The following is a 24,136-nucleotide window of genomic DNA, read 5'->3' on the forward strand; positions in this document are numbered from 1 at the left end:
TTCTACAGCTAACACCTGAAATTTAACATAATAATTAAAAAACATGCTGCTAAAGGAATATAAAGTGAGTATTTCAAAAACAAAAGCGCCGTTCTTACCAACATTAAGAGGTAGAACACAATAGGCTGAATCAGCTTCTGTGGGTTTGAACTCTAGTGCAGGTTTCTCAAGACGAAGTATATGTGAAAAAATGTACTGGTGGAGTCGCGTTATCAGCTCAAGCATTTGCAGAGACAGAGTAAAACCAGATTTCTTAAGCTCAATAGATATTGTAACCTCTCCAGAGCGAGTATACACAGGAAAGTGAGGAATCTAAATAAGGAAAAAACAAAAGAAATCAAGAGAGAAAATCCAGAGTAGGATTTCTCTACAGAGGACTGGTTGTTTAGCTCTGATGCTGAGGTAGCACTTGCCTGACCCCACAGCAAACTGGATCAAACTGGATCAGAATTTTTACCTTTAAGAGATTTTCAAGGCTTAAAGAATGACTGATTTTTTTGTTTTGTTTTGTTTTAATAGTTCTCCTTGTGTTTTACAGCTCTTCTCTTTATATAAGATCAAGTAAAAATGGAAGTCTTTTCCGTTATGGAGGAAGAAATAAAAAAGAACAACAATATTCCTGAAATGTTTTCTTCTGTGAACAACAGAAAATAAAATTTGAAAAAAATCTTCCTCAGCTCAATCTCATCAACAGAAAATGCCTTTATTAAAAAAATTTTCCAAAGCAAAAGGTGCCAATTTCAATTAACTTGGCCTAGTTTTTCTTTTGTTGCAGACCAGGAGTACTGAGATGACTTGTTACCATAGCTTTCATATAGAGAAGGTAGTGCTGCAGACCATCTCTGTAGCTGATACGTCACGCCTATCATACCTCATACAAAAAAGGAGGAACATTTTGAATTTGCCGCTGCAAAATAATAAAAAATAAAAACGTAAACTAAAAGTTTGGCAAAAATAGAACAGATTGTTCCGTCATTGAAGACAGAAAATGAAGTGGTGACTGGATGGATGGATGGATGGATATATTATTGCTTATTTTCTGGAGACTACTTGACACAAGCAGCATTTATAGTAATTTTCAACTCTTCTGTCTGGGGGTGGGAAGTAAGTGGAAAATGACAGGTTGTAGGGCATGGAGAATAAGGAAGGGAGCTCGATTCATTACCTGAGGTATAGGTTTGGCTGTCAATATGCCAAAACATCTTGTTGTATCCTCAGGAGGATATAGCTTTCGTCTCCTGAAGTTGAGCTCATCAGGTAGAGGAGTCGTTAACACCATTCCTATTACATACAGGTAACAGGGCTGATCAGGTTTGGGATAACTATCCCTCAAACATTCTGGAATCTGAAAATCAGAGAAAGAAAAAAACATTATAAAAATCAGCAAAATTTACCTGAAAACTATTCTTTCAACAAGGCTTCACATGTTTAATTGACAAGGTATGACTAAAAATGAGGAATTATAATAATAATTAAAAAAAAATTAATCTGGATTTAAGTAACTTTTTCTTTCTTAAACAAAAATGTTTCATCAGCAGTCTGGCCTGGCAGCCATGAGATCTGTCTGAACAGTTGCATTAAGGGACTATGATGCTCCCAGATCTTCCTGTTTGCCAAGAAGCAACTTCCATTACGTCCCTAAACTTCCTCTGTATCCGTAATTGTTACAAATGCAAGTCAAACTGTAGAACATGGACAGCACACTTCACCATAAATACAACTGAAGTTTTGATGCCAATTTCCGTATTTAGCCAGTAACTCTGGAGCACACTTTATGGCCAAGGTCTTTGGACACGAACAGTAGAAGAAGGAGAAGTACATGCACAGGGGAAAAAAAAAAGTCTACATCCTACTATAATTTTCACATAAGCTCGGCTGAACTTACAGCTTCATTAACACAGATTCTTTTCCTCAACAGAACTGTTTAAAAGTATGAAAATGAGGGTTTTTTTTTGGTTTTTTTTTTTTTTTTTTTTTTTTTTTTAATACGTTTGGGACAAACACAAAACCAAAATTCAATACACTGCCCCTTTGCCAAGGCACCACACTGCAGAAGTTTTCTAGTAACACTTCTAGCTTGCAGATGTGAACCCTCACAACAGCCACATGCACTTTTAACTCTGCTACTTGTATCTGTCATAGACCTTAACAAGCCAAGCTTTATGTTTGGTGGGAGTTCATTGTTTTGTAGGTCTCAGAAATTATTCTCATTTATCTAAAACTAAATTGCAATACATGTAGTCCCGGATTTTAAAGTTCACAAACTATGCCCCTGGCTTAATGGAAAATTACTTCTAAGTTTAATAACTGTATTAAGCCCAAGAGACCTTCAACATTTGCCAAAGCTGCTTTTCCAGATGTGAAAAGCTGGTACAAAAGCAAGGGAAAGTATTCTTGGATTTTGTATTAAAAAAATAACTGAGAAAGAATGATGCATCACTTGACAAATCAACTCCTCTGAACGAGAGATACCACAGTCATACATTTTATGAGTCAGCCCTATTCCAATAACCACTAGTGAGGTAAGAGGACTGAGAAAGGTGCTTTTAACAAGAAGCACCAAGAAACACTGTGCAAAGATTCAAACTGTTTCTAAAATCTTGCAAGAAAAAGGTTTTCCCATCTGTCATTCCCTCTGTAATATGCTCTGTGATGCCATGGTACCCTAAGCTTTCCTACTAACCGATTATTTCAACTGCTAATAAAACAGGGGCACGTGGAGGATGCCAAGAATGGAATTACTTAAGGGCTATCACCATAACCGAGGCTGCACACGAATGCACAACGCAGCACTGTGGTGTACGACAGTGAATGTGTATGCTGACATTCCCCCGTGTGACTAAAGGCTACTGGTTTCTCCATGAAATGCAGAGATTATAGAAGCTACTGTGCAACCTACTCTGAGTGAGTTACCTGCCCGGTTCAAAGGACCTTAGACAGAACCTGTACCAACCACAGAAGGAAGGCAGGTTCTAGAGTAGCTGCAAAATACTCTGACAAAGCTTCTTTATCTTCTATTAAAGTATTTGACATTCCCCCATAAATACAAAGAAGTCCAAATCTACAAACTGGTGTGGCTGAAATCTGTTGTAATGGATCTATGAATAAGTTACTTAATAATGCAGAGCTCTAGTAAGTATCTTATGTGACCCCCTTAGGGTATTAATATTTGGAACTACTTTAAAATTAGAAAATATTAAAAGTCTATTTATTTACTTGATATTCTAAGATTTAAACCAAAAAAATTACGAAATTCTGTGTTCAACCATTAACGTCACTAAACTAAACCAAGCATCTAATAAAAAAAAAAAAAAAAAAAAAAAAAAGAATTCTGTCCCTGGCATATAACTTTGACCCCGTGGGCACCTCCCTCCTTCAATCGTCGAATCTTTGTCTAGAAAGCAGGACAATTTTTGCTCCCAGTTATTTCTATACGAGGCAAATAAGCTTTACAGAAAGTGTATATTCTTTGAACTACAGGCATGCTTCCAAAGCATGTGGTCTCATAAGCTCATTCAGGTAATAGTTCAAGTTTCCATACAGGCAAAACTGCAAAATTTTTCCGCTGCAAATGCAAGACTGGTTGTAAAAGATTCTTATCAGCTACGATTGTGGACAGCACTGAGTGATACTAACAGCTTTAGGGTAGCACTGTCTTCGTTTTGTAGAGCCTGGCCTTCCTGGAACACTGGTTTCTTCTTCATCATGCAAATCAAGCTCCTCCTCATATTTAACCGTTTCTTTACCAACTGGCATCAAATGATCATCCAGTTCACCTGAACATTATTAAAGAGTACAAAGAAATAGCATTATGAACAATCAAACTTCGGTTCCTTCAAATACTATGCAGTAGATTTAACTGTTAATGAAAACACCTCACCTAGGTCTTTAAAATACACTTAGCACTGCAAGGCTCCGTAAGTGTAACTTTGGGGAAAGAGTGATGCAGGTTGAATTTTTAGCAAAAATACGTATTTACAGTAAAACCCCCTGAAATTTTAATTAAAAAATTAGTACTATGAAGAAAAATAAACTATTTTTGCCCATAAAAAACAACCAGTGACTGAAATACTCATTTAAAAAAAAAAAATCACTCACATGGAGTTATGCCAAGAAAGAGTTACATTTCTGCATCCTTCTAAAAAGGGCATTACTACCGTTGAATGTGCACTCTCAACACTGAGTTGAGCCATCATGGTGTTATTCTTGGATACATTTATTTGTACGAATTCAGTGATCAAAAGGTTTAACTCAGAAAAAAAATACAAACCCCAGACCTACTAATTTTTTTTTCCTATACATAAATACTTCTGTACTTCATCAAAGCACCCAGAACATGGAATTCTCTTGAAAACAATCCACAGTAAAGATTGTGCTCCATTACGCTCACTACAGACAAGACAGCTGAAATAATCCTGCAACGTCCTATTTTGGGAACATGACTAATGACATGGTAGAGAATACAACTAATTTAGGGCTATGTATGTTATATTTTGTTACAATTTACTTTAAAAAACAAATTATTTTTCGGTTGCAGGATGTAGTCCCTGACCTGTAATTAACATCTAGAGGACAGGACTTTTTTCCCCTTTATTAAGTATATTCAATGTCAAAATCTGCATGTCTTGTATCAATGCTGCATTTGCTGTTTAAGACAAAATGTGTCCAATAACAAGATTCCCCTAGAAAATGTAACTTTAGCTTACAAGATGTAAGCTAAATTAGTCAGTATATGATCGCATCATAAAACAAGGCAAGAGAAAGGAAGCTATAGTAGATGACTCTAGCAGAAATGCATGCATAACATCTGTACCATGTTCAATTTTCCAATTATAAAATACTCTTTACCAAAGAGGTGTTGCTTTTCCAGTTCTTACCAATTTTGTGCAGTTTTTCACAGCAAATAAGAGCTACAACTCTCTCAGCCAGTCTTGCACAACTCATTGGAGGACCCTATAAACATTTAAGTATTTCTTAAAAACTTTGGTTGATTAGCATATTACTCGTAAATGTTTAATTAGCTTAATACAAACATATTAAGTAAGTAAAAATTAAAAAACAAAACAAAACAAAACATCAATGACAGTTTTGTGAGCATATTCAGGCTTACGTCGTTTTCCCACAGAAGCCAAAATTACAAGAACTCAACATACTATTGATCAAAACTAATAAAGGATGTTTTCCTGCAACTGATACACAAATGTGTGAAAAAACAAGGCACTGGGAAGAATATATAAATATTTTTGCCTTTGGAAGAAGCAGTAACTGCTGGAAAACAGATTATAACAGACCCAAGCAGTGAGCTAAAGACAGTTACAGAGCACAGTACAAGAAAGGAAAAAGTGATTTTCATTAACAACAATGAAACTAATTCTTGAAACAGCACAGATACATCTATACCAACTTATTCACTTATTTCCATGCTTTTCCTTCCCCAAATACCTACAACGATTGAAGCTCGAAGAGGTGAGTTGATTGGCAGGTAGAGAGTAGAGTAAAACGTATGATCAGGTAGTTCTCGGGTTTTACACTTGGGAGCTAGGTGTGTAAATGGATCACTTGGTAATCTAGCGCAGTACCTAAGTTGACAAAACATTTTACAAATCATCAAAACCTGCAAATTGAAACCTAAACACATTGCAGTGGAATCTTGCCTTACTGGTGTAAACACTACAGGAAATTATTTCAGGCCCTTCTGAGCACTGCAAGGCTACACTGCTGACTTGCATTCAACTAACTACCGAGCAGAAGACCCCCAAGTCCTTTACTACAAAGCTGGTCTCCAGTGGGGTGGTTCCAAGGATGTAATGATGCACAAGACTATCCCACTACAGGTGCCTGAGTTTGCATTTTGTTTGTGTTTCATCTCATGAGTTCACTGTTGTCCTCTTCCTCCTATCTGGTATGCTTCCCCCCCCCCCCCGAATGGTAGCCTTTCCTCTACTGCACTCATTTCCCCCTCTCCCAGTGTGGTGTCAAATACAAATGTGCTGATATTAAAATGTACTGGACCTCCTAATGGCCCATGAGCAATGCCACATATCATCAACTGCCAGCTAGACTCTGAACCATCGACCGCTACACCTTTCCAATCTGACTGCTTTGCCAGGTTTTATTTACCAATCAGTCCACCAAAATGGTCTGCAACTGAAGAATTTGACTCCTAAGGTACTATGGCAATTGCACCAAAAGCTTTACCAAAGTAAGTAATGTTCACTGCTTTTCTCCTCTCAAGTCACTTCATTGCACAGGAGACAACAAGGACGGTTTGCAAAAACTGTCCGCCGTAAAACTCTGCTGCTTTTACATGACTGCATACTGCTTCCACAAGGACTTGGTCAACAAGAATCCATATGACTAAGGTAAAACTGTCCAGACTGTAGCTCCCCGGATTCTGAATTTTTTGAAGTCTCATAACATTTTTCCTGTCACTGAGCCCTCCTCTCATCGCCATGGCCTTACAAAGACGCTATTTGGCTAGCTCCCTTGGGAAGCTCACCATCCTGTCTTGTGGCCTCGTATTTCTGTTCAGCTCGCTTACTATGCCTTTGTTTTTAAGCATGACAACATATTGCTATTATATCTGTGAATATTAGAACTGGAAGATTTTACTACAGATTTATCAAGCCACTTTAGTTGTTTATTTTTAAAGCTAGCTCGTCAAGAGAAAAATAAAAAAAATCTTACTACCCATTTTGAAACTGAATGCTTTCAGGGCAGCTTTTAATTTAACAGGAATTGACATCGCTACGTTTATTATCAGAGCTAGAATCCCTGTAGGACAAAGAGACAGAAAGCACGTTATGCATTCATACTGCTGTGACTGCTTTCTTTAGAAGATTCTGTCAAGAGTCCTAAGAGGAAATGTGTACAACGCCCCAGCCTATGCCTCCATGTTGCACAACAGACTGAGAAACTTTTTAGTCAACGATAGGAAGTAAAAAGTGACTATGCCTCTTACCTATTTATGTGTCCAATAGCTGTGTTAATAGTAACTCGTGGACTGTTCTCATCTGGCCTCAACACATAGGGTGGAAATACATCATCATCATCAACAACGGGTTCAGTGTCGGTTTCATTGGTATCAAGAGATTTTGAGCATTTGTTTCTGAGGATCTTAACGTTTCAAGAACAGAACAGCATGAGAGATTTTTTTCCCCTTAAAAAAATACTATGGTACATTTAACAAAACCAGGCAAATTTCTTTGACCTCATACCTTCTCAATTGCTTTGTAGGTCTTAAGATCTTCTTCAAAACTTTTGATTTTGTCTGTATCTGCTAACATAATGTAATTGGAAATCGGTGCTCTAGCTCTTCCTTTTGACTGTACATAGGAACGGTATTCTGTAGGCAAATCAAAACGCACCACCAAGTTGCATTTTGGTATGTCAACACCCTCTTCTACAATACTAGTAGCAATAAGTAGGTTGGTCTCATGTGCTCGAAATTTTCGAAGAACCTGAAAAAGTAATGAAGGCAAATTGTCTGTCGCCATCATCAGATTCACCAAAAGCCAATAAAAACAAGGAGAGTGGGTCAGACATTCCAAAAGCTTGTCTAAATATGTAGATATAAAACTATTACGAAAAAAATCTTTTCAGAGACACAGCAAGACTATTTGTTAGAACAGGCAGATTTCTAGGAACCAAATCTGGTATGTGGAATTACATGAGTCCAAGGAGCTAGTACAGCCACTAGCAATGGAGAGGATCCCACGTATTTATTTACAATTTTTCAGCTGTATTTAAAAAAAAAAAAAAATAAAAAAAATAAAAATGCAGCATTCAGGACAGCACCACTTTTCCAATAATTTCTGAGGTTGAAACATCCTTGGAGGGTGGAGCACATTCTAGAGCTGGTACTTACAATACTTATACTGTTTACTAAACAATCATAAGGAAAGGTTTTTGGGGGTGTGTGTGGGGGGGAGTGGGAAAGGAGGCAGGGGGAGGTCAGGACAACCCAGCCAGGGGTGACAGATAAATGCATTTGCTTTCAAAATACTTTATATGCTTTAGGTGAGGTCAAAATCATAGGGTTTTATATTTACATCATATAACGATTTGCCAAATTCACTTTTAGCAAAGTATTAAAACCAGCTGAACTGTTGAAACTGTCAGGAACCCTGACTTTCTTCACAGTATTACTGTACTACCACTAACCCAAAGCAGAAGAATTAGACCGTTGATGATCTGACTAGACACAAACATGATTTCGCATGAAGTTTTCATTTCTGTTTGTGTAATGTGACATCGCAATGTCTCCAAACATGTCTGGGTTTTTTGTTTTGTTTTTTATGAAGATCCTCTGTATCTCCAAGAAGTATGCATATTTGTTAAACCAAGGGTACTCCCTGAGCTTCCAATGACTGTGCCCCAGACTCTGCCTGTTGGCTTGTTTTGTTTTTCAAGACACATACACAAGAAAGAAGAAAAGGTTCTGAAGGTATTTGCTAGTTTCAATTATTTTTCTTGACGTTACCTCTTCCTGCTTTCTGAATTCTACTTCCATCTGCTTGTTACGAGGCTGGTTCTTGCCAATGCCATGTCCAGTTATAAAATTGCTACTGATGTAAGCCAGTTCTGGATCTTGCTTGCCAGCTTCTTTTATCAACCTAAAAATACCACATGCATTTTCAGAAGTCACACAACCCAGAAAATGGAAGACAATCATTTGTTTGCAAGACCTATATTAAAAGAAAAAAATGGAAGCATGACAATTAAGCCATGCTAACACATAAATTTGCCTCGGTCTTCTCTAAAAAACACTAGTTCTAGTGAAAATCTCTGTAAGGCTAGAAAGACAGACTGCATACATCCACAGCACACATCACACACATTTCAGGACTATGACGGTAAAGCCAGGTATTTTTAAACCAATTTATTACTCATAGGCTCCCTGTTGTTAAGGCACATTACTCACAACCGCTTTAGTTAATCTCATTTTCTGTAAATTCCGACTGATTTTAGCAGAAAGACCTCTAACTGCTCCTTCAAAGTATGTGTCCTCAATATAAGGTGAATTTTTATGTTAAAACATAAGATTGTTATTCTCCTTGATATTAAAATACATATTCTGTCCAGGTATACTAATGACAAAGTGCTGACCTGCTTTTTCAGAGAGCGATGCTCAGCCTATCCAGTGAGATGTTTACTACTTTTGAAATTAACTCAAATGTATCTACAATTGGAGGATTTAATCCAATTCCTTAAACGGAACACTGCACAGGGAAGTGAGGAGTGCCCATGCTCTCAGTTTATTCCCCTGTGTCCTTCTTTAGGTGACAGAAGCAGCAAAGGCTGGCTTCTGAAGTGTTTTGCTTTCACAGACAAGGTAGAAGATTGCTTATATAAATAATACACTGAATCTAGACCTAGGCATTTAAAAGCACAGTTACATTGTTTAATTGAAGTAATCATGTTGTAGCATCCTTAGTTGATCTATTCTCAGCACGGATAGAACCTAGGATTGCTCAACCATAACAGATTTCTGAGCAACAGAGCAAATAAAAATCAAGGGATCATACACAAAAAAATACATCCCTTGCATGTCTCACTATAGCCACCTTAGTACCTCTTTGCTCGTAGCACATCCATCATGTCCATCAGGGAGTGCTTCTCACACACAACGGACAGCTTGCCTCTGTATACCTTCAACAGAACTGCAAACCTTACCCAATGACACCTCCAGCAGTTCTGCCTCACGTGTAGGATGGGTGCTGTGCCAGCTCCCAGCTACCTGCCCACCACCCGCCCAGTGACCTGCTGCCAAACCAGATGGAAAATGGCAAAGTTTTCCCTGTCCTTTCTACCCCTGGAAAACTACGGAAGTCTCTCCCCTTTACCTGGTCTCTGCTTTAAACAAGACTTATGGGAACATGAAACACCTTGCAGACTTCCTTCCTTTGCTGTCTGTTAAAACTGGAATGGACAGGGAGTATAGGCAAACGAGAAGTGGCAAAGAGCCTGCTATCCTTATGGGAACAGATTAGAAGTACCTGTACTAAAATGCATATGATTTGTTAGTTCAAGGCTACACAGATTCACTTCTCTGTGTGCAGTCTAGGCTCTGCAGAACAGACATGCTAAGAAAGTATGGGTTAATAACTGGACAAAAATACTATTTTTTTTAAATATGTATTTCTTTTTCCACATGGCATTTTTGTCAAGTCATATAGCTTCAGTCTTGAGTACCTACTAAGCATCTCAAACATTCTTATTGTATCTCACTTATTACAGAAATGGACACTTAAAAACATCTGAATAAACACTTCACTGTGCACATCTTGGACAAGTTCTTGAGAAACACTCAAGACTTCAACCTTGCGGTTAAAAAAGTATTATTAGTGATAGGTAACAGGTGTTGTTTTTCAAATTGATACAAAAACTTCTGCACTCAGACCCCTCTCTAGGGGAGCTGAGAAGCACTGCAATGGAAGTGGAAGGAAGCTGGGCTTTAGGAAGTGTCTTCTTTTCTGAAAAGCTTATAGGCACCAGAACTCAATACAACAAAAAAACCCAGTAAATCAGTCACTTCCTCAGTTCTGTGTAGGAATAGTAATAAAAGAATAAGTTGAGGGAGTTTGTTTTTTCTAATTTGCAGTATTTCAACATGTGCAACAATGGTTGCTAAAGATCTCTAAAGGAAGGGATTACTGCTTCAGAGAAAACTGCTACCTCTCTCGCCCAGAAAGTACAACATGCCATGAATTTTGGCCTTCCTTAGTCACCACGGACCTCATAAAATGGGATTTGAGTCTCCACATACTACTATAAACATATTTTAAGAAAAATTATACTTCTGCTTTAACTCAGTTCTGGATAACAATCTATACTGGGTTACTGGAAGCTCAAGTGGTTTTGATATGCCAATTCAAACACGCACGACTTCCTAATTAAGGAGATGGTCTCTCCACCTGTATATATGGCACGAGTATATTTACAATCAGCAGAAGTCCTTGAACTAAATCTACCCAACTGCAGTCAGACCACAGTGAGGTTCTCCACTGAAGGTTTTCAGACTGAATTCCAACAGCTCAGGCCTGCTTATCATCCAGGTATTCTGAGACCAGGCGTGCTACATGAGGCAAAGGAGCACTCTGAGAATCTGCTAGCTAGCTTTCAGAATTAGATAAAAAGTTATATACAGCTTTACTTTTTGCTGCCAGTAATCTATATCAAAGGTGCCTAAAGCTTAAAGATGGCAGAATTTGGTTACCTGTTTAATCTACAGATCATATTCTGTCAGCTTCAACAGCAGTTAGGATATAGTATAGTGCCTAAATCAGTCTACAAGAATGCACAGTGGAAAAAGAGTATAAAACACATTCAGAACTTAACAGAAGAAGAAAATTTTCACAATTCTCTTCACTCCCTGTAGGATAACGCAATACTCATTTCAGCTCAGCAAAAATTTATGAGAATCTGTTAATGTTATTTCTTCAGGAGTTACTGACAGAAAACGTTCATTTCACTGAATGGTTTAGTTTGCCTCATATTGCGCATTTATGTAAACGTATTTAAAAATGCAAAAAACGCAAAGAAAAAAGGTGAAGTTCACAAAAAGCACATAGGCAAGTCTACAGATCCAAGAATATACTATGCATTCAAACTGTTGATTCAGGCAAAAAGGTAACAACAGAAGAGTCAGATTCAGAGGTATCCAGAACGCAGTAAAATTGCATAGGATGTTTGTCACATGATCAAAAAACCTGACCAAAACCCAAAATCAGGATAGGTGAATAAATCAGATGTCGTTCACAATTCGCAGCAAATAGCATTCAACAATTAAGTGTTATGTGTAACTAACGTGGATCACATTCAGCAATAAAAACTGATAAGGAACTCGAGTACTGCACAGTGTATCTTGGCAAATAGTCCAGGGTTCATATTTTTCTTGGTGGAGACTGTAAGAAAGTGGTTAGTGTTTGACTGAATAGGCATTTTATGAACACCAACTGCTAAAGTTGTACTGGTAAATCTTAAGAGATATTCGTGCAAAGGCAAATTTGATTTTCTGTAGACTTGGATCATACGATAATGTTATTTAGTAAGGTAATGGTAACATTTCCAGAAGTATTGCACTCAGTCAGTTAGAGAAGTCTCCAGCATCCATTGCAAATATAAATTTAAAGACTGATTAGGACAGAACAGTATATGGCTATTTTACAGATTAAGCATAGTATTTCACATTTTGGCTTCTAAAGGAATCAAATTACAAACTCAGGTCCAAAACAAGCCCCTGAGTACAATTTTCAAACACACGTGCTCTTCCCAACCACCCCATATACACGTAGCCTGAATCATTTTTTTGTGTTAATTCTTTACGCAGATCCAGTATGACCTCCTAAACCAGCTTTAAAATCGAGTTCTGAAAATACAAGACAATCTCCTACATATTCACGCTGTTAACAAACATGTGCTGGCAGCTGAGTCTGCCTTTTTTCTTTTTTTAAATAAAAAGCTTTACCTATTTAGAACAACTGCTGTGTATCTTCTTTCCACAAAAATAATTCCACACAATATATTAGTAAAGGGAGATGGGAAATTAGTCTCTGGCTTCTCTTTCTCCTCAATTTCTTCATCCTCATCATCATCTTCAGAATCACTCCAAGATACGTAATTATCCTGATTCCTATTGTTATACCATTCAACACTTTCAAACTGCTGCCGTTCATATGGTTTATATTTGCGCAAGATTTCAAGCAGCTTTATTACTTTTGGGGTTACAAATTTCAGGTCAAGTGAGGCAGGCGAGAAGTGCTCTTCACAGAGTGCATGTATTTTCCTTAGGAAAGTGTCTGTAAACAATAAAAATTTCCTGTGCAGCTCCTCTTGTTCGTGTTTGATATACTTCTGCAGCTCTCTCACCATCATCCCAGCTACCTTATCTGCACACCAGGGTCCCAGAACAACCAACACAGCTCGACAGTCTGACAATATCTACAACACATGAATTCAAATATCAGTTCAAAGAGTACATACATTTAATATTGGGATCTTGTTTCTCATACAGCAATCTTTGTAAGGATTATTATCACAATTGTTCTATTGTAAAAATATTTAGAAGTCTGCTTTTGTTAGTTAGATGACCTTGGGAACTTTGGCCTTTCTAAGGGAGCAAGCTTCCGCCTTCTCCTTAAGTTACTACAACTACACCCTGAACTTTGTACATTTCTGACTCTCAAAAAAACAAGTTAAAAGAGTATTTTACAATTTTGTGGAATTGTAATTTGAAATTTACCCTAAAGTAATTATGCTAAAAAGAATACTTCTTGAGATAGCTAGATAAACAAAGCAGAAATTATCATCCCTTATATTTAACACAGAACTAATAAAATAAAACACTTTACTGGGCATTTTTACTTTATTTGTTACTGATACTTGCCACGGTTTCAGAAGTTTATAATCAGAAAGTTGTACAGTGGTACAACTCGGGGTAATCTCAGCAAGTCTAGCTTCGCAAAGAAAAAAAATGAGGGGTTTGTATGTGTGGGTGAAATAGGAAAAAGAGAACTACATCCTACTCAGAGCACAGCATAGGCACTTGAGTACCACCAACATCGTATCTGATGGCAAACTGTATCCTCCCAAAGAGTCAAGTGGTCAAACAATAAACTAGGAATCCAGAAATGGGGTACACTGATAATACTATTAAAAAGACTTCGGATTTGGAGGTACTATTACAACAGAAGAACTATGATAGAACTGTAACAGTCAGAAGAATACAGTTTTCAGCTTCTGCTTTGATTTCTCTTCCCTCTTCCCTTCTGTGAGGAAGTAAAGAACAGGTGGTCATCCTCTTTACACTATCCTCTCTTCAGTCTGTCAGCTGTAAGACTTAATTAAGGGCAAAATTTATTTAAATTCATTGTAACTGCACACAGAGGCTTAATGCTCTCCAGTGCCAAGACAAAAGGCACCTCAGGCTGAAAACTGATTTATTTTTTCTTAGTATGGGTACCTCCATTTTCTTGGAGAGCTACTAGATCAGAAAACAAGCACAGAGGGTTATGTGCATTAAAAGCATAGCAATTAATCCACTCTTCTGGACTCTGCAAATCCTGGGAATTGTCCCCAGCTGCCAGCATTCCTTATATATTTAGGCCCATTACCTTTTAAATTTAGCACAAAATAACCAGGACTTCATTTTCTCATGCAGCTGTGATAGGCTGCCTTATGTATCATCCTTACCTCCGGCCCAAATAATGTTTTTCTGGACAGCATCAGAGTGCTGGCTTTCTAAGAATGTTAAAGGAAACTGGAATACTTTAGGCTGAAGAAATATGTTCTCCAACTTCCTTGTGGATTATTATAGAAATGTGACTCACTGCTGACCTCTTGTTAAACAAAGACTTACGTACCTACACGCTTGTACCTCAGGAGGCAATTCCAAACCACAAAGCCCAAGAGGGAAAAAAAAAAAACTGCCTGGACCCCATGTGTGACAGGTCCCTGATCAGTACACCATCGCTTTCTGGACTCTACTCTGCCATCTCGCATGACACCATAGCGGCAAGCACATAGGAAATTAGGGGCAAGCTTGAGGTTCAAACTCCATTCCAGCAAGGTACGGCACTAGTCCAATATTGTTCTAAGATAAATTGTAGAAATCCTAGATCTATGGCTGGAATTTCAGCCTGAATTCTTAGTTTATCATCTTTTAATACACCTGGGTACATGTTTTCCAAGTAATTCCTGAGAGGCATTATTTCCTTTTCTGCACTGAATTATTCAAAGGTCATGGGAGAACGCAAAGATGTCTAATTCTTGACTTGAGAAATAAGGACCCAAAACATCAGGGTGCAGAATTACTTTAAAGCCTTAAGCAAATTTGAATCTCAAACTAGATGAAGTTCTAATTAATGGTTGGCATTCAAGCCCCACTCGTGTATGAAAAGAGCTACACTGTTACTGAGTACAAAAATCAGAAGTCTTTTTGCTCAGATAGTCTAGGCTGGCTAGCTTAGAAAGTTTCATCAATGGAACACAGATGGCAAAGAAAAACAGCAGAAAATTAACCTATTCCCTAGGTTTTTCATATAGCTTAATGTCCTTACCTGCTTAGAAATTAAGGTAGAATCTCTTTCTTTTGAATGTACAGATATGTTGCAGTCATTTAGAAAAGCAAGCGCTTCATCCAATTCCTTTAACAATCTTCCATACAAGCCACTTTTGTCAGTATATGGTCCACAGTCTACAACAATCTCACATGGCTGAGAAGTATATCTTAATTGAGAGCAAAGATCAAGTTAAACACAGCTTCTGAAAGTCAGAACTATTTCAGCTTGTTAGAAGTTATACAGCAAATAACAGCAGCAACATGAAATGTATTCAAGTACATTTATTTCCCCACCATGAATTAATAATGAAGAATAGTTACACAGTTAAAAAAAGTAAAAAAGCCTCCACCACCCCAAATACTTAATTCTAAAATACTGTTCTTGCTAAGGCACTCTCTAAAAAGGAGGTTAATATCACCGTCTTCATTTCAAATATTGGAAAATTTAAGACAAAGCAAATTGAAATTATTTGACCACCACCTTCACTTCCAGTTTTTCAAAGTTTTCAAATTTTTTGAATACAGTCCGCATAGGTCCAATTTAGGTCAATGGATACACACTTACACCAATAATTACTCTTCTTGAATGGCGGAGCTATAAGCAAGAAATGCTTAAAAGCAATCGGTTCACACAAATTTAGAAAAATGCATTTAAACACACCACAAAACACGTGTTCCACAGCATGAAATAACCATCTGACTTTGTCTGAAACTCAGCCCATACAACACAGTACAGCTGGTTCAAGAAAAGATGCTACATATGAATCATTTCGCATTTATTTTCATCTACAAATAATCACTATTCACAGGATTCTACATTCTGTAAGAACACAGAGGAAAATACCCACTTGCTCTGCTACTTCAGTATTGTTTTTACTGCTTCCTCACATGTCTTTCATCAGCCTCCAAACACAAGCTACTCATTTGAGGGGGGGGGGGGGAAGGCAACTTTTCTGGCATTAAGAACATCTTTTTGTACTGTGGACATTGCAACATTCTCCTAAATTAAATACCAACATTATAGCATACACCGAACATGAACCAGTGGCTCTCCAAGCCTATGACAGTGCATTTTACAAGTTCAGAAACATGTTGTGTAGTATGAACTTTTTAGGTTGGTGCTGTGTTGGTTTTTTTGTTTTTTTTTTTGTTTGGGTGGGGTTTTTTTGTTTGTTTAATTTTGGGGGGGGTGTTTCTTAGTAGTTTGTGGTTGGTTTTTTGTTTTTGTTTTTCTTTAACAACTACAGAAAACCTCCGAATATCAAGGCTGATCAGCCTTTGACCTAACTTTAAAGAAAGATGTATTTCAACACTGGTTACTCAAAAGGCAATTTAACATTCCCTTCCCACCCCAAGTATAAGTAATGGCATCACATACACACAAACTCCTAAAATGTGAACGATTAAATATTTCTACTGGTTTATTCCTCTATCCAAAATGAAAACACAGGCATCAATTTAATAGCCATAATTGTACAACATACCTGTCTAAGACCACCAAATCAGTTGCAGTTTCAGCATTGCTCTTTAAAATTTTCTCCAGTTTCTGGATCTTCTCCTCTAACTCGGCAGGATCACATTTCCCATTTAAAATGGAAGCTGTTAATCCCAAGATTCGTGGACACGATGGGTATTCCTCACAGATCTGTGAAGTAAACCAGAAGTAGATACTTCAGTTATTGCAAACCTACCATCAACCTAGCAGACTGCGAACTTAGATGCTTAGTTAGAAACCAGTATTTCAATAATAGGTGTTGGAAAAGGTCCCAAGTGTTGAATTAATATTATCTGTTCTACTGACTGGAAGTTAAATTAGAAACCGAGTAACATTTAACAGCAATCACCTTTAAAGGTAAATATTTACAATGTGGAAAAATCTAAAGAAATTAACAGTTAGCACTGCACAGCATATCCTTGCCACATTTACAACACACATATCATAATACTTCCACACCATGTAAAAACTGAAGTATCACCTAAAGAATTGCAACACATGCTCTGGTTAAGCTTGAAGAGAGATTTGGAAAAAGATATCTATTATACAGGTTTCTCATACTGTATAAGCCAAATACCACATGGAGCCAAGAATATCGCAAAAGAGCTCTACAAGCATCTTTGAAAATCAGTATTTTAAAAAGAATAAAAACCGGTTAGGTACATCCCATTCCCAAACTCAAGTATTTTATCAATGAATTTACAACATTCCCCTAATTCCATAAATATAGATTTTCTGTTAATGCCAGATTTTTCTTTAATCTCTACTGTGTATTACAGTAAATATATTATTTTTCTACCTCATCGTATCACTGAAGTCTTAATTCACTGCAATAATTTCACAGTCCCAGAACATGCTAAAATGTGGTTCCACTGATATTTTAAGTTGGTAGCAAAAGCTGCCTTGAACAGTTCCCACTTCTCCAGCCCTCCCAGCTGACTCCTCCTCCTCAACTAAGTATTAGAGCATTCATACAGCTGAGGCCCACCTTCATAATTTCACGGTATGGGTGATCCTGGATTGCAAGATGGCACTCATCAAACACCAGAAGATTAATATTTGACAGGGATAAATATTCATTTCGCAAAACAGTCAGAGCAACATGACATGTCATAACCAGAACCTAGATTGGAACAAAGAACAAAAAGTGTCAATGTAAGAAAAGTGCAAACTGTCTTAGGTCAAGGTGAAATTGGAAATCCTTCCGCAAGTCTTGCTAGACAGTATTAGCAAATATTGACTCCTATTAATCTACATACATCAGGTACGGATAAAAGAGAATAAAACACTTCCTACTTGAGAAAGTAATCTGTCTGAAGGTTTTATATATATATCTCCAGTCACATGCCTAGAAAAAGAAAAAAATTATACAAACATATAGCCACACCAGCCTGACTACAAAGAACAAATGTCATTAAATCCAGAACAAGTTAGTGTCCCTCATGTGTCCCATTATCATGTCTCTGACAAAGATAATTCTTCATAAACTCATACCCGCCTGCAGATGTAACAGAAAAGCAGGATGATATCTCAATTATTTTTAAAGGAAAACTCACTTCTTGTACATTATCACGGATAAAAAGTTGAGTTTCTTGATAAAATTGTGCACCATTTTTATGCTAACTTTGAACTCCACTAAGCATTGTAACATTTTCACTTGTCAGAGTTCCTCGGGCAGTATTTCATCAGCCACTAATAAATGCTGGAGAGAAAACCCCAGAAATTACAAATATTTGCATTACTGCAAGATACTTAGGTCAGCATGGAAAAAATTGTAACAGAAAGGGTCCAAGAACAACCAAGGAAAATGTTACCACAGACCCTAATGATTTGCCATCTAAAAAGAGAACTGTACAGACACAGTGTATGCAAAAAGGCAGAAATAAAATGCATGCCAAAGACAATGTGCTTCATCCACAAAGAACATTCAATTTTATAATCTTTTTTTATTACCTAATATTTAAACATCTTTTAATGGCATTTAAAGTACACCATGCACACTCAAAATTTCTTCTGCAATCATAATCATGATGAACAAGTCAGGGAGACTGAAAACGAAGGAATAAAAGGACAGCTTTTTAAAAACAACATGAGAAGCCTTATGCATGTTTTGCCTCAAAATCAATATACAAAGAATATCAATACACAGAATTCTGTTAGAAAAAAGTTAACGTATAATTGAGACAAATTATCACTTCTGATCGAGCCTAACTTATTGTAGACTGCTTAGATTTATAGTTTATACTTAATACATTACCTGATGCTTAGAGAATTCCTGACTCCACTTCTCTTTTGTCCATGATTCAGTTACCTCTAAACTTGAATACTCTCCCACTTTAAGATCTGAATGTGTCCTGACAGCTGACACTTGTTGAGCAACTTGATTTGCTTAAGAAAAAAACACAAAAAAAAAAAAAATCTCGATCATGTAAAGGTCTTTTCATACATTGATTTTCAAAATGTGTGTCGGGTTACCTGGCACTGTGTTCTATAACATGATCTTTAGCTTAGACTAATGTTAAACCACGCGTACACGGCAACTGCCTCCATGTAAAACCACCGCAAGGAAACAAGACTGGTAACTAAATTGCACTTCAGATTCAATGTCTTAATTTTAAACTCAGAAACAGACCATGTCATAAACAGGTTGTATTAAATGGAATACAAGCAAAAGATGAAAGGTATCACATTCTTTAATCAGTTTAGCATCCTTGCTGTTGAAGACTATGTAAAAGTTTCTCCCAGCTTTGCTTTCGCACAACTTCTATTAAGGAATATTCCACGAAAATATTAGTAGCATACTGAGGAACTTAATATACTTTGCCTCTTACCTGAGTTGACCAAGAACACAGTTCTTTTTCCATTTTTGTTGAAATCTCCCCTGATCTGATAGGACAGCTCTTTAGTGAGTAGTACTGCAATAAAAGTCTTCCCTGAGCCAGTGTTTAAGCAGACTATTGTATTATGATCCAAAGCTGCTTCAAGCAGCTCAACCTAGGTTTAAAAAACAGTGATTTCCTTACTTGCAGCAACGCAGTGAAAAAGATGACAAAAAAATAACAGTGGTAAATAAACTACAGACAAGTCAGTAGTGTCTCTAGAGATCCTTCCAGTGCCACAGAATACACCTCTTTCATAACAATGTACTGTCATAGTCTTTAAAACTAAAATTAATATACACTATATATAAACTATCTTCTAAATCTAATATCCTGTAGAATCATAATTTGCTGCTATTTTAAGTAGCTTTCTAACTCTTTTTAATAGATGATTCTGTTGCTAGATACATTGTGTGAAGAAAAAAGTTAGGGCTTTTAAATCGAACTGTATACATCAATTTGGCCAAACAAGCAAGTATATTAACTCAAGGTGATCTAAGCTTTTCAGTAATACTAACCAAATGCTAGCTTTCACCCACCTCTGCAGTGCAGAAAGAACTGAAATTCGAGAACTCGGAAATAGCTTTCCTTAAAAAAATGAAAATCAGAGTGCCCTGATGGGGTTTCTGACATTACTGAGCTGTTTCAACCATATGTGAAACAAAAATCAGTATTTACCATGTAGAAGACAGAAGGTCAGAGGGGGAAGGAGACATGATTGTATGCATACAACTGAGATGCACGGTGTAGTGTATACTGTATTTGTCCCTAACAGCATCTTGCAGAGAGCAGCAAGAGAATACTCAGCATAAAAGTTGTTCTGCTCATTAGAGCAAACTGAGAAGAGGGAATGGGGGATATTACAAATGTAGAACACAGCCATGCTGAAGAAAGAGAGACACAATTGACCCCCAACAGGTGGAGCTGAGAGAGACACCTGCCTAGACTGTGCAACCCTGCACATTCTCCAGCTGCTCTGGTTATTAGTCTATTAAGTTAATGGCTTTAATTGTACTTTTTTCTGACATTACTGTATTAGGATTATCACTAGTACCTGATATTTTCTTGGCGTGTAAATGTTATCATGAATTGCTTCTTGTTGCCATGGTAGTCCAAAAAATGGACCCATTGGGGAGGAAGCAGGGGTCATGAGCTGCAGTCCCGCCATGCTGAGGGATTGCAAAGCAGGGCTTTTCATTCATTCATCCAGTGTTTCTTTCATTGCATTTTTTGTTCCAGCACAGCCTACTTTGAGGAAAAAAAAAAAACAGTATTAGATACAGCCACAATATAAAGCAAGAGAAAATTTATCCTAAGGACACAACTTGATTTTACTTCCACAAAGTGCTATATGTCATACTGTTTTCGGCAGAAAGTGTTAATTTTAAATTTACAGCCACTTTGCCGCTTAAAGATACCTGTTTATCAAAGCACCAAAGCAATTCAAAAGGAGCTGTACTTCATGGGGCAAAATTCATTCTAGGCATTTGGATTTGCGCACAAAGTTCCATTTATGTTCTGACAGAATCCCACTTAAAATGTCTTTAAGAACAAATTTTAAGAAATAAATCTGGTTTAGCTTCAAGAAAGAAAGAAGATTTATTTTCTAGAGCACAGGCATAAATAAGTATCACATTTTCCATTTTTCTTTCCAACCAGAAAGTCCCTCCGAGCAGTTGAAACTTTACATACACACATGCAACAGGAACTTTATTCTAATCAGTGGGAAAAGAACAGAAACTACATAAGAACCTCAGTACTTTCAAATCAACATAGTCTGAAAAGGTTATCTGTTTAAGGAACTAGCAGAAGTATTATAAATAATTGCTGATGACTCTGATAAGGACTGATGAAGAAAGGGAGCCTTATCAGGCTAACCACCATTTCCAGAAAGATATTCTAATTGATAAACAAACAAACCATTCACAACTTGATGACAATTATGCACTGGAAAACACTTTCCTACTACGGCTACAAAATCGTCCTCATTGGGGGTTTTTAAAAATGTTTGCTGATCAATGTTAAAAAAAAAAAAAAAACAAACCCACAAACTAAAAATCAGTTCTACTTTACCCAGCAAAACTGATTAAGGTCTGATGATATAGGAAAATATTGCTATAGTATAATACAAACTTATTGCATCAAATCTAAGAAATTCTGAGTACTCCCCCCCTAAATCAGATACACACCCCATTCAACAAAACAGTATTTTCAAGTTAGTTTCCCTCACAATTCCTAGATGCTCTATATTCATTTTAGCATCAGTCTCAAAACCAGAAATGCATAAAATTGACAATGCTTTCTAATTTAATTATTCATTAGATATACATGAGGAAAAGCTAATTATCAGCCTACAGCACAGAAATGTCCTTGCTTTTCTATGTAACAGGAAATTTGGTTAACTTTTGCAAATGTGCAGTAGGGAAGAAAAAAACTGAGAAAAGTATGATATGGTATCTAAGAGAAAATATTAACCACTAATGGTTATGAGAAATAACTGCTTTGAGAGTTTACAAATAAAGCAGTATAATTAAAAAAAAAAGGTATTTATTTTTGTACCAAGATGAAATTTTATTTTATTTAACATAGTCTTCAGCTAATAAAACATTTTTGTTCTTTGTTGTATATTCACATTTTTAAGGTGAATATTATAATTCGGGCCATGCATAAACACTGATTTATATTCTAACTTCACTAATATTAAATAACTATGGGAAGCTCAGACAAAAGAGATCAAACCAATTCTCTCTAGTTTTCGATCTCAGGTATATCTCTGAAATAAGGAGAAGGCAATACACTGAACTACATGATCACTTCTCTTGCAGATTCATGAAGTAATGCCACTTGAGAGAAAGCAGTCATCGGTAAAGCTTTGTGTCTGTTTTTTCCAAAGACACAGGGGGGGCCCTGAAGGACAACGGGTTAAGTTCAAGTACCTTTGTTCTGTTTCATTATAAAGAATTACTTCTCTTCTGAAGACAAACATTCAGGAGTAAATAGCACTTAGTGGAAGAGAGTAAATGTAACTTCATGGTCTTTGGCTTAGCAATCAGTGTACTTCCCTCTCCATCAAAAACAGTATTTCTTTACTAAAAGAACTGTGTTGATATTGCTGGAATTTTGTCTCATATTTTAATTTCATCTTCACAGAAACTGTCAGGGTGAGAAGACTCCAGAAAAGGTATAGTCAAAAGTTTTTTTTTTTTTAAAAAAGGAATGAATGTACATTTTCACAGGACATACTAAAGAATGCTCTTGATATTTTATCCGATTTTTTTTTTCATTTGCTTTTGAATGAATCTTGAAACATGCATATCTTCTCATTTACTTTTTCAGTTCCGTAACCTAAGCTACCCTTTCAGCCTGAGCCTTTCATATTATATAAATAGATAAAATGGATCGGTACTGCTTTATTTATCTGCAGATAGAAAACAACATAGTCTACAAACATCGTAAAATCTGTAATACACTGTTATTCATTTCAGTTATAATAGAAAAAGACTGATATAGATTTTTTCAAAATTGTTTTTATTAATTTCAAACAACACATACAAGCACATCCAGGTTCTCTTCTAAGAATTCCACTTTATAGAGGGTTCAAATCTGGCAAAACTAAAGATGTTTTGGTTCGATCCCTCTCTGGACCTAGTGGTTTCATGGCTCTTCCTCCACTGGGACTCCACAGCTCCGGGTGATGGGAGAAAACCAGCAGGAAAGATGTGTATGTGCTACACAGCTGCGTGTAGGGAAGATGATTGTCCTTGACATCCTCATCTACTGAGCATTTGCACATCAAATGTACTGCCGTTAATCAGTATGTGACTAATCAAACTAACTCAGTCACAGGTCAAGGACAGTAGCATGACATACAATCTTCCCCCAGCCACTGGTAGAAAGCATCTGGAAACTTTGGGCATTGATAACCTAAGTGCAGCTTTTGTATGAACTGACAGTTTAGGTGTATGAGAGCAGAAGAGAATTGAGAAAACATAGGGAGAGGTGTGTCATCCCCAGGATGCAGGCTTATAAATGAAGCTCCCCTTCAATGTCTAGCTTCTCTTTTTATATTCCAGTAAGTATCATGCGAGTTGGTAACACACACAAAAAAAAAATCCTTTGAAGAACACAAAACTCTTTATCATGACTCCAGTGTTTTGTTGAAATGCTACATGCTTCATGACAGTGATACTAGTTTAGCTACCCCACTGCAAGAAACAAGGGGCTTTATACTTATGCATCGTTCCCGCTTGATCTGAAAGAGCTGTGAAACAACATATACTCTAACCTACAATTTCTGTTTCTGTGTATCTTCAGGAAAGCCCTGCCCTCAAGTACAATCATCTCATTGAGATCAAAAGGCATTCTCAAAAAACCCCTCTGAAGTGCAAAGGAAGAAGTACACTCATATTTGTAACTTGAAAAGGAAGCACAAGCAAACCAGAATTGCCTGCCACTGCTCACCGTATCATTATTACTCTGCAATCTAACAAAAAAAGAAAAAAGGTAATTTAACTATGATAAACTGCACGGTTAATTAGCAAAATAACAGAGTTAAGTTCTCATGAGGCAGAACACACTGGAAATAGCTTAAGCTCCCTCCCACTGTACGCTAACTCAGGTAAAAAGAAAAAGTTCTCCTCCCTAAACCATCAATGCTACTTCCTGCCGTGCTGAAGTCTCCTAGCCCTGGCCCTCATTTGT

General features: G+C 36.9%; 1 protein-coding gene across 7 annotated transcripts in view; it reads right to left on the bottom strand.

The window, feature by feature from the left end:
• The window catches only part of DICER1 (dicer 1, ribonuclease III), a 68,546-nt gene that overhangs the window by 21,406 nt on the left and 23,004 nt on the right, over positions 1–24,136 (bottom strand). For 4 of the 7 annotated variants that reach the window (XM_042790799.1, XM_042790796.1, XM_042790800.1 and 1 more), the window contains exons 4-18: positions 20,490–20,680; positions 19,388–19,550; positions 18,814–18,944; positions 17,545–17,679; positions 16,546–16,706; positions 15,060–15,228; positions 12,470–12,942; positions 8,483–8,615; positions 7,218–7,460; positions 6,962–7,116; positions 5,447–5,579; positions 4,878–4,953; positions 3,637–3,776; positions 1,166–1,345; positions 99–312 (exon numbers count right to left, since the gene is read on the bottom strand). In XM_042790799.1, coding sequence (XP_042646733.1) covers positions 99–312; positions 1,166–1,345; positions 3,637–3,776; positions 4,878–4,953; positions 5,447–5,579; positions 6,962–7,116; positions 7,218–7,460; positions 8,483–8,615; positions 12,470–12,942; positions 15,060–15,228; positions 16,546–16,706; positions 17,545–17,679; positions 18,814–18,944; positions 19,388–19,550; positions 20,490–20,633 — 2,650 coding nt within the window. In that variant the 5' untranslated portion in view covers positions 20,634–20,680. Of the gene's footprint in view, positions 1–98; positions 313–1,165; positions 1,346–3,636; positions 3,777–4,877; positions 4,954–5,446; positions 5,580–6,961; positions 7,117–7,217; positions 7,461–8,482; positions 8,616–12,469; positions 12,943–15,059; positions 15,229–16,545; positions 16,707–17,544; positions 17,680–18,813; positions 18,945–19,387; positions 19,551–20,489; positions 20,684–24,136 lie in introns of those variants that run through there. The other 3 variants (XM_042790801.1, XM_042790798.1, XM_042790802.1) reach the window with 2 other exon arrangements.

Source organism: Tyto alba, unplaced genomic scaffold (genome assembly GCF_018691265.1).
Source record: "Tyto alba isolate M040663 unplaced genomic scaffold, T.alba_DEE_v4.0 Super-Scaffold_18, whole genome shotgun sequence".
NCBI lineage: Eukaryota > Metazoa > Chordata > Aves > Strigiformes > Tytonidae > Tyto > Tyto alba.